Genomic DNA, 12,293 nt, shown 5'->3' with positions numbered 1-12,293 from the left:
CACCTTGAGAGCTACAGCCTCAATCACAGAGGGATCAGAGAACCAAAGAGATGTGTTGGAAAGCACATGGCAAAAAGGAAAAACCTAAACCTAACCTATCTTAAACTATTTGCCACTGAGGTTTGAAATATAAAGTCAGCTTGAGTTCATAATAAACATTTTGTGTTTTTTTTTACACTGTAAAGCCTGACATATGAAATATCAGTCAATATTTTTTTCTTTTAAATGGAACGGTTTATTAAACCTTCAAACTAAATTGAATATCATATTTCAAACATCAGGCTTTTATAGCTTATATAGTATGATATAGGAGAATATGGAGCTCATACTTGAGGAGGAAAGAAAAACACCTCAGTTTGCCCAAACGGAGCAAAAATATGCCAATTTGGTGCAGTTGCTGATATTTGAATGACCAAAATGTACTGTAAGAAGAAATTCTGATAGCTTGTAATGTAAATCAATGAGATCTTCATAACAGTATAATAGACATAAAATATATAGTATATAAATATTAGTTGTCACTCTATATTGCCCAATAATATGTCTTACAGTAGTAAAATGATATTTCATTGCTAAGGTTTATGATGAAAGCTCTGTAGTTTATTATTGTGTGGAGCAAAACATATAATGCCATGTATAGATGATCAAGTAAACATTCAGTGCAGTAAGTGTTCATCTAATATCATTTATGCTTACAGTTTATAAATATCAGTAAAGATATGACATCAAAAAGACACATTTACCACAACCTGAAGGTGGACATTTGATACTATGACACTAAAAGCCTGTTTACTTGCTAAAAAAGTATAATCATCAATCAGATGACATAATGTAGGACATTGTGTACCAATGCCAAGTTCTGGCAAGTATGTCCTTAATGCAAAGTAGGATGTTCACAGTGTTAAACTACTTGGCACAAGCTGATTGGTTCATGTTGCATATGCAGCAAATGAGCTTGCTTTACATTTAAATGGCTGGTTAGCATTCACTAGAGCAGCTTGCAGTGCACTTTCAGAGTTCCTCTGAAACCCTCCACCTCCCCAGCTCCACCTGTATAGATCTGGTACGGGTTATTTTATTGCTATTTATGCATCAGCAGTATGTCTTAAATACTCACAGCACCTTACCAGCATATGTATTGGCAGCAATAATAAACAACAGCAGTAATAACCAACAGCAGCAGTGTAGCAGATCAGTTCTGTCAAGACCAAATACATTAACATTTTTATACCCATTACCATGCTAAAATCTACTAAAAGTTGAGAACTGTTTTTTTTTTTCCAGCAAAGTTTTGATCATGTTGATAATTTAAAGGCATTTGCATATCAAATATGATACAGTAGACTTTATAGGGTTAAGTACACACTGCAGGCATCTCCCACACAAGGTGCTTTTGTAATGAATGACATGGTGGGATCAACAACAAAAATGTGCCATCTAGCTGAAGCTATTATCTACTGATGAGGTTCATCACGGCATGGCAGCCAAACATTAAAGAGATTAAAAGAGATAATTGCAGCGTTATCTCAAAATATGACAGTTTAATGGTTGAAAATAAAAAGCACACAAAACGTAAATGAGCAAAAGCTAAGTTTAATGTCTCCCTGGATGACAAAGAGCAATATTGGCCATTTCAGAAAGTGAGTCATAAAGAGGCCGTCCTCTGAGACACATACACTCAGAAAGATGAGTCCAATTTTCAACTACGATGACATTGCTAAACTACTAGTCATAAGCGTGAAGACAGCTCTTGCATATTGCAAATTTTAGTTTCTATTAAATGATTAAGAATATTATGTTAATATTCAGAGCTCTATAATGCTAAAGCCATATTTCAATTTGAATCTGTCATTGTTTAAACATAACATGCTCCCGCTAGGTGGTATATTAAGTAAATACGACTGCATTCATCAATATGCAAATGATATGCAGATTTATTTTAGATTAACATCAGACATGAATTTTTCCGCAGAGATAAATATAAGAACAGAACATCTAAAACTTAATTTTACCTTAACTGATTATCACTGAAGATCAAAGATGACATCAAGAAATGATGAGTCATTTTGTCTTTATTTGGTGTATTTGGTGACCTCACACTGAAACTGAATATGGTTCAGAGTAATTTAAGATTACCTGATAGTATTAGACAGTACTTATTTTGTTCTTTCAGGAAGTAATCAATACAAAACACCACTGTGGTGGTATCATTGCACAGTGATCTATATACAGATTATAATATCATGGCGATATCTTGTGTGAAATAAGATAGTAGGGTCTGAAATATACAAACTTGGATATTTCCACCTAAAATGGGTTTATTCATTGCTTAGTTTGACTTTAAAGTAAACTGAAATGGCAATGCTGCAGCAAGGGAAATGGGTTGCTGGAGTAACAAGTCTCTTCATCTCAATTCTAGAGCTAATGAGAACTAGATTGTAGGAAACTGACAAGAGGAAAGACAGTAAGAGGGGACCAGAGCACTAATATACAGAAAACATGAATGTACACAGACAGCATTTATTCTCAATGTAAATGCACACTGCAAAATAGCAAGTACCCAGTTAAAACCATAGCTGGACAAAATGTAACACATTTGAATAAATCTGGGTAGAAAAAGTGCTTCAACAGCCACACAGACTCTTTGTTGATGTGTTCATTAATTCACTCTCTAGACACAATCGGCTGAAGTAGCTGTTGCCCATTTTTCCAGCGTTATTTGTGTGGAAGTGCTTACAAATGCACTGATGCAGAGCACGACCGGCCTCTTTCAGCCAGCCAGTGCTCACGTGGCCCAGCTGAGCACAGAGGTGATGGCATTACATAATCAACTGCACACACAGCTCTCAATCAACATTAAGGGATGAAAATAAATGTGTGTGCACATTAAAACTGTTACATCATGGTATAGAATGGAACAGCCTATGTAGTACACCATGGTGTTTTTATGGCTAAAGATGCAAGAAAGAAACAAGATGATGTATCTGAATCCACATTTAATATGAAAAGTGTGTGTGTGTGTGTGTGTGTGTGTGTGTGGTGTAGGGCAGACCAGCTCTGCAGTGTTTGGTAAAGAGAGCACGAACACAAACATCTTAAAGGCTTATTGTGGAGCCAAACTGGGGCAGACTTTCTGCTTCAAGCATCTTCATGCCTCTGTAGATTTGATACACAGAAGTGTCTGTTTTCAACACATCAGCATTTTTAGGGCAGGTAAAGCGCAGGCTAATACAAGATCAAAAAAGTGCTTGGGTTTAAAACCCAGAGTTTATGCCACTTTATGTAACTTAAAACATCACGTCAGACTACTTTTCTAGCTAGTGGGGGTCTTTTGAGACTTGTCTAACATTGTGTCGTGCAGATGTTTATGAGATTCAAACAAGCTTATCGCCTCAAAAATGCATGTGAAGTGCAATGCAATTCAGGCAAAACATGATTAATACAGTGTGGCGTATCTAGGAACCCCATCAACCCTAAGGTTAATTGTGTGTTAAAAAGCACAATGGAACAACTACGGTTGTCCTTATCGATGATAGCAATTCACCTTATCTGTGAGAACTGAATAAAATTGCAAGACAATTGCAAGATTAATATGAACTTCAATTAAACTACTCCTCAAACATTCCTAATTCAATTTGCACTATATCAAATTACCAGATGAAAAATACCCTTTAGTGAAACAAAAGGACTAGTCAGGAGCATTTAAAAATAGAAGTGAATGAAGATAAATATCTACAGTATACTGGTCATTTTGCCTTTGGAAAACAGTGTGACAACAAATAGTATTACTGTATATACTGCAGTAGAGGAAGTCACTGTAAATTACATAGTTAATGCCGTGCTTATCCAGTGTTAAAGATGATGATAAATAATGATTGGTCTGCAGATGTGTTATGTGCTGCTTAAAGAGGTCCTGCAATGGCGTTCAGTGCCTCTGCTCTTGTCCCACTTTACAGCTCTCAATAATTCAGGCCACAGAAACTATACATAGAGCTTCCACACCACCGTCAATAATGCACAAGAAGAAAAAGTCAACAACAACAGCCTTAAGAGTTGAACATCATAGAGACAGCAACTCAAAGAAGTAACCAAGAGCAGCAGACTAAAAGAGGGCTGGTAAAGATATTACCAAGATGCATAAATAAAAACCAATAAATGTTTTTTTTTTGTTTTTTTTTATAAAACTTTTAATATTTTTATTCACCCTGGATTTATTAAGTTAACAAAAAGTGTCAGTAAAGACAGTAAAAACAGTACAACTGTCTTCAACATCGATAATAATAAGAAATGTTTAACAATCAGCATATTATAATGATTTCTGAAGGATCATGTGACACTGAAGACTGAAGTAATGGCTGCTGAAAATTGAGCTTTGACATCATAAGATTAAGTCTTTTAAATAGTATCAGTGATACTAATCTAATTTCTTGAGATTAAATCACAAATATTATTAGGAAAATATTGCATTAATGTACAGGTCTTTTTAAAAAATATAGTAATATACAAATTAGTGTGCACTGGTATACATACACAAACATACAAATAAACAAACAAGCTTTTAACTGTTGAGAGATATACATTAGTTTGCCGTTGGTCCTACAGTGAGGCAATTGGCTAATAGTGTCTTTTGATGACCTCAGCCTGCACATAGCATCGCCTTAGCCATATATGTGACCACAAAACCAGTCATATATATCAATATATAAGCTTTCCATTGATGCATGGTTTGTAAGGATAGGACAATATTTGGCAGAGATACAACTATTTGAAAATCTGGAATCTGAGGGTACAAAAAAATCTAAATATTGAGAAAATCACCTTTAAAGTTGTCCAAATGTAGTTCTTAGCAATGCATATTACTAATCAAAAATTATGTTTTGATATATTTATGGTAGGAGATTTACAAAATATCTTCATGAAACATGATCTTCATTTAATATCCGAATGGTGTTTGGCATAAAAGAAAAATCAATAATTTTGACCCATACAATGTATTTTCGCCTATTGCTACAAATATCCCCTATAGCGACTTAAGACTAGTTTTGTGCTCCAGGGTCACATATATCACACCAGACCACCAGAGATGAGAAGTGTGGAGGTGTTTTCATGCAGAGACAGGTGATGGATGTGAAGCCACATGGTCATTTCTCCCAAGCCTTTCTCTGTCTGCCATCACATTATCAATCACTTGACCAATTTCCTTATTTCAGCGTTAAATTCTTTCTTTACTGGTACTGAAATCCTCTTCAGCTGAGAAATAGGTCAAAACAAATGAAATGATAATCTACCAATCAGCAGGCAGAACAATCCTGCAATGGTATTTATGTACTGTACTTTATATTAAGACAAAAACACAAAATAAGTGTCACATGCACTGAATGACCCTAGCTGTAATGCAGGAAGTACCAAATGAGAGCTCCACTTCTGCTTAACTAGATAATCTTGGAGTTTAAACACAGATCAGTACTGCAGGAGGAGTGCACACACACACACACACACACAGACACACACACAAAACAGAGGGTCTTCAGAGTGCAGCGTCCAGCTGTGTTAGTGCACTCAAGGGGTGTGATGCATTGGCCTGATTTAGGGCATTTAGCTGGATCTCTCTTCCTCATGAACAAACAGATTACGTTATCATCACTGCTGTAGTATTTGTGATCTGAGAACCATGCTGTGTAGAACTGTTCATGCGATACAAAGTGATATCAGCACACACAGCGACAAGAACAACAAGCATGTCAGAACAGGGGCTCCAGTGGTAATACGTGCTTACAGAAGAGCAAAACGCACTTAGAAGAACTTCCTTACAGCTACAGCAACATACAACAACCATTCCACTTTTTAAAAAAACTCTGATACCAAATATTCCACAACCACCTTCATTAAAAAGCAGAATATTTTTGATCCAGCTAGCATTTTACAGTTTCCAAGACTTTTTCAGTTGATTGTGATTAATGGATAAAGATTAAACATACACCATTCAAAAGTTTGGGGTCTTTAAGATATTTTAATGTTTTTGACAGAAGGCTGCATCTATCTGAGAAACGTACTTTTATTGTGAAATATTATTCACATTCTTAAGTAATAATATTATTAATAAATATTATATATTAAGTTTAAAATAACTTTTTATTTTACTATATTACACAATGTAATTTATTCCTGTCCATACTGACCCCAAACATTAAATTCTATCAATTTAAGTCCATGGGTTTAAGATTTTTTTCAGTCCTGAAAATCACAACTTTACAAAGATTTTTTCAAACCCTTAACAACTTAATCAGCCCAACTTTTCTCACTACTTCTAGACCTCATATCCGACCTCCCATAATGCACCTGTCCCCTCACCTCCCTGGTACCTAGCCCAGATGTCAGCGGTTACCTGGTACGGCTCATGCCAGCTGTGCGGATGGCAGCCGCACTCCGTCCACAGATCGCAACTCCCCCCTTTGGCTCGGAGTGCGCTGCGGCTGGGAGTCCTCCAGGAGCTCTCGGAGCGTGAAGCCGTGAGTTTGGCTCTCTGACGGGGCAGGGTGGACATGGACGGCGAGGGCTGGTAGTTGTATCCGTGCTGAGGTTCGTGCTGCCAACTGCAAGAGCAGGGCGCCTCGCCCCCTCCACCATCTCCTACACGGCCGTGCATCTCCACACAGCAGCTCTGCTGCTTGCTCAGGTAAGCCGTCATCCCCAATGTGCGTTCCTCTCCTCCTCCTCTTCTCACTCTGTGTGTTTCACCTCCCTGTCTCTGAGTTTGCACTCGGGTGCGGGCGGCAGCAGCAGCAGAGGACGCAGCTGTGGTGAGCGGCACTACTCTGGGCGGTTTCTGAGCAGTGTGCTCTCGACAGTGAGAGAGCCAGTGAGAGGGCTCTGTGCGTGTGTGTGTGAGCACGTCAGAGAGAGAGAGGGTGCATGAGAGAGAAAGCTGGCAACTTGTAGACACTAGGCATATTTTAGTTAGGCAAGAACAGGAAGACAGCGGGACATGGAGCACAAGAGGGAATAAGAGAAGAAAGAGAGGTAGACGAGTGTATTTGTGTGTGTATGTGAGAAAGCTCAGTCAATTGATGATTTAACTGGCTGTGTGTCTTGACAGCATCTCTGCTCAAGGCAGAAGAAATCAAACCCAGAACAGCTGGGGACTGAGCTGCCTTCACCCCAAACCCCCCCAATCAGACAGACGGATGTCTAACTGACAGCTGTACTTTTTCAACATGATAAAATCATTCAAATGATCTCTTTCAGCAAGCTCAAAGTACACAAAATGCTCATAGCTATGCAGAGATATAAGCCACATAGCCTGAAGGCAGACAGAAATGCATAAACAGTACAAATTGAACTAATAAGTGTTCTAAAACCTCCTTAGTATTTGAAAAATCACTAGCAGAGTGGTATACTCCTAATAAAACAGCAGCAATGGCAATATTAAGAAAGTTACATTAAGCATGATAATAACCAAACAACAATACAATTCATTAGCCAAACTCTTTGCTTTTTAAGGTTACCAAGCAATGAAGCAACCTGGCACATTAATGGCCCTGTCCGATTAATGGACCTGCAGTCTTATGGCCTTTGCTTATGTACGTCACAGAAGTCGAAAAGCCCAAAGAGTGTCCCATTTGTCACGTTAGTCTCAGAAGGGCGCTCATTGGCACCACTTTTGTGCCTGCAATGCAGTCTTTTTCATAGCCTTGAATGATGTGGACTACACAGCAGAACATTACCCAGCAACTATTAACCACAACTTGTGCTTCAATAAACTCCTAATTTCCTGCTTATTAATAGTTAGTAAGGTTTAGGTATGGGGTATGATTAAGGGAGCTAAACTATGTGCTTTATAAGTACTAATAAACAGCCAATATGCTATTAATATGCATTCTAATAAGCAAATAGTTAATAGTGAGAATTAGCTAAAGTGTCACCCAAAGTGTGGAATAGTTAAACTGAACTAATAAAACTGGATTAAGAATTTAACTGATTTGTGTTACTTTTGCTAAAGTAACCAAAATAAATATTTGTACAAATTCTTATTATAAATTACTTTAAATGCAATGCTTCTGAAGTTACTGTTGAACAATAGCTTCCATTTTAATAACATTATTATTATTCTAAATGCAATAGTAATAATAATAATTAAATTAAATGTTTTTTCAGCAACAACTTTAGAGGTATAACTCCATTTGAAATAATGTAAAATAATAATAGAATTTTTAAATATGCATATTATTCATATTAATATTATTCTTCTCTAATAACAACTGCATTTGAAATTATAAAAAAATTTATAACAATTTATAATTATAATAATTAATGAGAATTAAATAAATTATTTAAATAAATGAATGAAATGAAATTTATAAACAATAATATACATTTTACATAGAAATATTAGTATTAATAATAATTATATTTAAAAAAAATGTTTTCAGTTACTAACATCTTTAGAGGCAAAACTGCATTTGAAATAATTTAAAAAATAAATAAATTAATAATAACAATTAATATAATAATTATCATAATTATTAATTATAATAATTCATAAATACAAACATGCAACCTGTGTAGCAAGCATTTAAAGAGATAATTAATGCAACAGATTGCCCTTTATTTGCATTTTAAGAATGTACTAAACAAAAAGTAAATGAAATTTTGTAATCCATAATTCAACAGCAGACACAAAACTGTGCAAGGAACAGCAGAGCCATAGCCTGTAGCTTGTGGATCACTGAGCCTCACTGATTCAATAAGATTTCTATTTATGACCAACCTAGTCACATTTCATCAAAACAAGGGGCTTTATGCTCAGCAACTGATGCTTAACTGCTTAAATTAAACCATCCAGTTACATCAGAATCAATCCCAGAGTGCTGTACTGACTTTCTGCTCAACCAATGTACATTAACCCCACCTACTGGCTTCTAGCACACAGTACAGCTCAGGGGGAAAAAGCCAATTTATCCTCACAGAAGCATTACCAGTGCTTAATATTTGTTTAGGATTCAGTCTTTTAGCTGTGTGGTTATTCATTCTGATTTAGTAATCCTCCCTCACATAGTGTCTCCCATCTGGGGGTGAGCTAGCTTAGATGAAAATTAATAAAACCCACTGGAGGTTGATGATGAAGGCTTTAGTGATTTGTTCAGAATGTGTGGTTGTGTAGGCATTCTAAGTGTCTAAATGCCAGTTTATCATACAGTATTTTGTATCATTAACAATCCCTATGGAGCGTTCAATCCATCTGAACTTACAATTAAGCAGGTTTCTCTCCTCCCACATTCCAATTAAATTCTTGTGACATTTTAAATCCCACCTGCAGGGCACACAAACAACATCGAGCTCTACTAATGGGTTTGAACAGAACAAGAATGTATGGAAAAAGAATGATAGTAAAGGATTGATGGTAAAGGAATACTTTTTGACTTTCTGTGTATGGAAAAGAATGGATATTCTTCAAAAAATAATCATAAAAGCAGTCAACATGACTAGGATAGAATATAAGGATAGAATTAAAACACATGAATAATGTATACTAGAAATGTGTGCGAGAAGTCAGTTAAAAGCAGCTAAATCAGCCAGTGAGAAAATGTCAGCCATTTCTAATTCCCCAAAGTGTTGTGCGTTTTCCATCACACTTTTAACATGATGACAAACACCACTTATCACTGTCAATGCCTGAAATGATGACAGCCTCAGGATGTGTGTGTGTGTGAGTTGTATGCCATGTGTCACCGCCAAATGCTAGTCATGGATGCCAGCAAGCTGTGATACCACATCACCGAGATAAACCCTTGTATAATACTGTTGAAAATGTCATAAGATGCTGTCAAATTAATTTTCCCACCTTTCAAAGACAGACCATCAAGTGACAGGTGGTCAGCCCTGACATTCACACACGTCGAAGTGCCCACTCAAGCAGCTACACTCACAAGGGCGAGAGAACATGGCACCTATGTGGATGTAATATTAACACAAAAATTGCTGGATATGTCATACACACTGAAAACAACCAGCACATGACAAGCCACCTTAGTTGACACATTTTCCCACACACTGCAGCACTGTGCATGCACATAAATGCAGATTAAACGATCAAAACAGTGTCTATTAAATGTTAAACAAAATATATTTACATGTATATTGCATATATATTAAGAACTAAATACTATTTACATACATTTTGTATGATTTAATGAATAACTGAAACAACAACAACAATAATTAATGCTGGGCAATGATTAATCGTGATTAATCATATGCCAAATAAAAGCTTGTTGAATAAAAGTTGTATGAATCACAACAGATGTTTTATTTAGTAGATGTTTGAATGTCTTGGATTTGAATGCTGCATGCCACTTACATCTCTGAGGTTTAGACTATCGTTCTAGCAATTAATTCAAACCACGTCATGTTGCAGTTCCTACTGTTATAAAGTTATCAGCTAAATGCCAAGTATCTCCATTTTACCATTTACTCACCAAATACAACTTGCATTCGACATTTGGCAAAGGTTCATTTTGGACACTGTGTACAGTACAGTATGTATGAAAGCAGGAAGCTGGTGCTGTTAAAGCAGCACAATGAATGACAAAACACTTGGCTTGATAATTCACACTGCAGGCACTGGGAGTGTCTGGGATCAGGGTTCTAATTAAAAGCCCCCTCTCCCATGTGGCTCTTAACAGAAGAGAAGTACTCAGGCTACTACGTGCCTTAATTCTCACAAGAACTGAGAGACTCTCTTCACTCCTTCCCCCTCTCTTACTGTGTTTCCCACTGCTCTCAGAAATCAACTCTTCATTTCTTCCTGATGTCCCAAAACGGTAACAAAACACACACACATATGACAAGACAAGAACCCCCACACTGCAAGACCTGCAAGATCCCCACAAAAAATTCAAACTCATGTTGCAGGGCAGAGTTTAAGTGGTTGATTGGTCCTGTCAGTGTGTGACAGGTCATTTATTGCTTCAGTGAAAGCCATTATGGTCCAGAGACCATCTCTCCTTTACCTAGGAGAGGATACAGAGAAAGTCAACATTTTATGCATTTTAGCAGACGCTTTTATCCAAAGCGACTTACAGTGCATTCAGGCTGTACATTTCTAGCTATCATGTGTTCCCGGGGAATCGAACCCCCAACCTTGCGCTTTGTAACGCAATGCTCTACCACTTGAGCTACAGGAGCACTAATACAGTCTTTCATTCAAGTATGAATGAAAATAAGCACTGAAAGAGCTTTATATATTACCAGAGAACTTTTCGGTATTATAAAAGAGTACATTACGTTATTTTATTACCATAGCAGGAGGGTATAGTGATAATATGAAAAACGCAAAACAAAAGCAAAGCAATTCAAAATACAAAACAAAACTACATATCTCACAGGGCCAAAGGCAAAACAATGTTCCAGGTGTACAGTTGTCCCCTGTATGCTGTTGTTGTATTTCACATTTACCACCACAAGGTGGGGCTTGTGATTAGACTTTGAGACTGGACATGTGGCTTCAAAATCAGCCTCATCCTACCACTGCCACTTCAAAAGTGATTTCACACATTTAAAAAAAAAAAAAAATTCAATTTTCTCCAGCTCCTGTATGATGGATCAAACAAGTGGCTCTGCTGAAAGCTTTGTCCTGAGTGTCTATACTTCAGATGAAAAGTGAATGATTTTACTCACTGGCAAAGTAATGCTGCAGGATGAACTGTTGTACAGCCGCTCTGTCTCAGAACTGAGAGCAAGGAATGATGGTACAGCAATTTGCCAATTGAACACATGCTCAGTTCATGCCCAATAAAGGCAATGATACTGCTGCAGAGTGTGTGCATGTTTACAGTACTGGTTTAACTCAGCAGTTATTGTAAAGTTTGACAGAGTCTGACAGTCATCAACTGAAGTGACAAACTTTGGTCAGTGTTTAGCGAATGCTAATCACTAAGAGCCCATAGGAGCTGTTCAATGTTAGAGGAGTCATCTAGTCTAGAAAGCCCACACACATTGCTAAACTAGATTAAAAAATAAGTTGTGATTTTAGTTTTCGTTAATTGAAATAAAGGCTAATAAAAATAAAAGTATTAATAATTTGAAATCTTGCCTTAGCAATCAACTATAAAAAAAACTGAAAAAATATCTAAAGCTAAATAGAAATAAATATAAGAGAAAATAATAAAAAATAAAAGCAAATTAACAAAAAAAAAAAAAAAAAAAAATCTCATTCAAAATATGAATGAAAACTGCAATAGTATATAAATAATAATACTAAAATAACACTCTCCCATTGCTGTCAGATTTTATTG

The 12,293-nt window shown here is 36.5% G+C and overlaps 1 protein-coding gene across 36 annotated transcripts in view; it reads right to left on the bottom strand.

Moving 5' to 3' along the window:
- The window catches only part of dlg2 (discs, large homolog 2 (Drosophila)), a 184,557-nt gene that overhangs the window by 64,526 nt on the left and 107,738 nt on the right, over window positions 1–12,293 (bottom strand). For 2 of the 36 annotated variants that reach the window (XM_042732749.1, XM_042732752.1), the window contains exon 1: window positions 6,386–7,229. The exons of the other annotated variants lie outside the window; for them this stretch is intronic. In XM_042732749.1, the coding sequence (XP_042588683.1) occupies window positions 6,386–6,688 (303 nt within the window). In that variant the 5' untranslated portion in view covers window positions 6,689–7,229. Of the gene's footprint in view, window positions 1–6,385; window positions 7,230–12,293 lie in introns of those variants that run through there. 36 annotated transcript variants of the gene reach the window in all.

Source organism: Cyprinus carpio, chromosome B10 (assembly GCF_018340385.1).
Source record: "Cyprinus carpio isolate SPL01 chromosome B10, ASM1834038v1, whole genome shotgun sequence".
NCBI classification, from domain to species: domain Eukaryota; kingdom Metazoa; phylum Chordata; class Actinopteri; order Cypriniformes; family Cyprinidae; genus Cyprinus; species Cyprinus carpio.
Note: the sequence above shows the minus strand (reverse complement) of the source record. Positions and strands in the feature narration are given on the sequence as shown.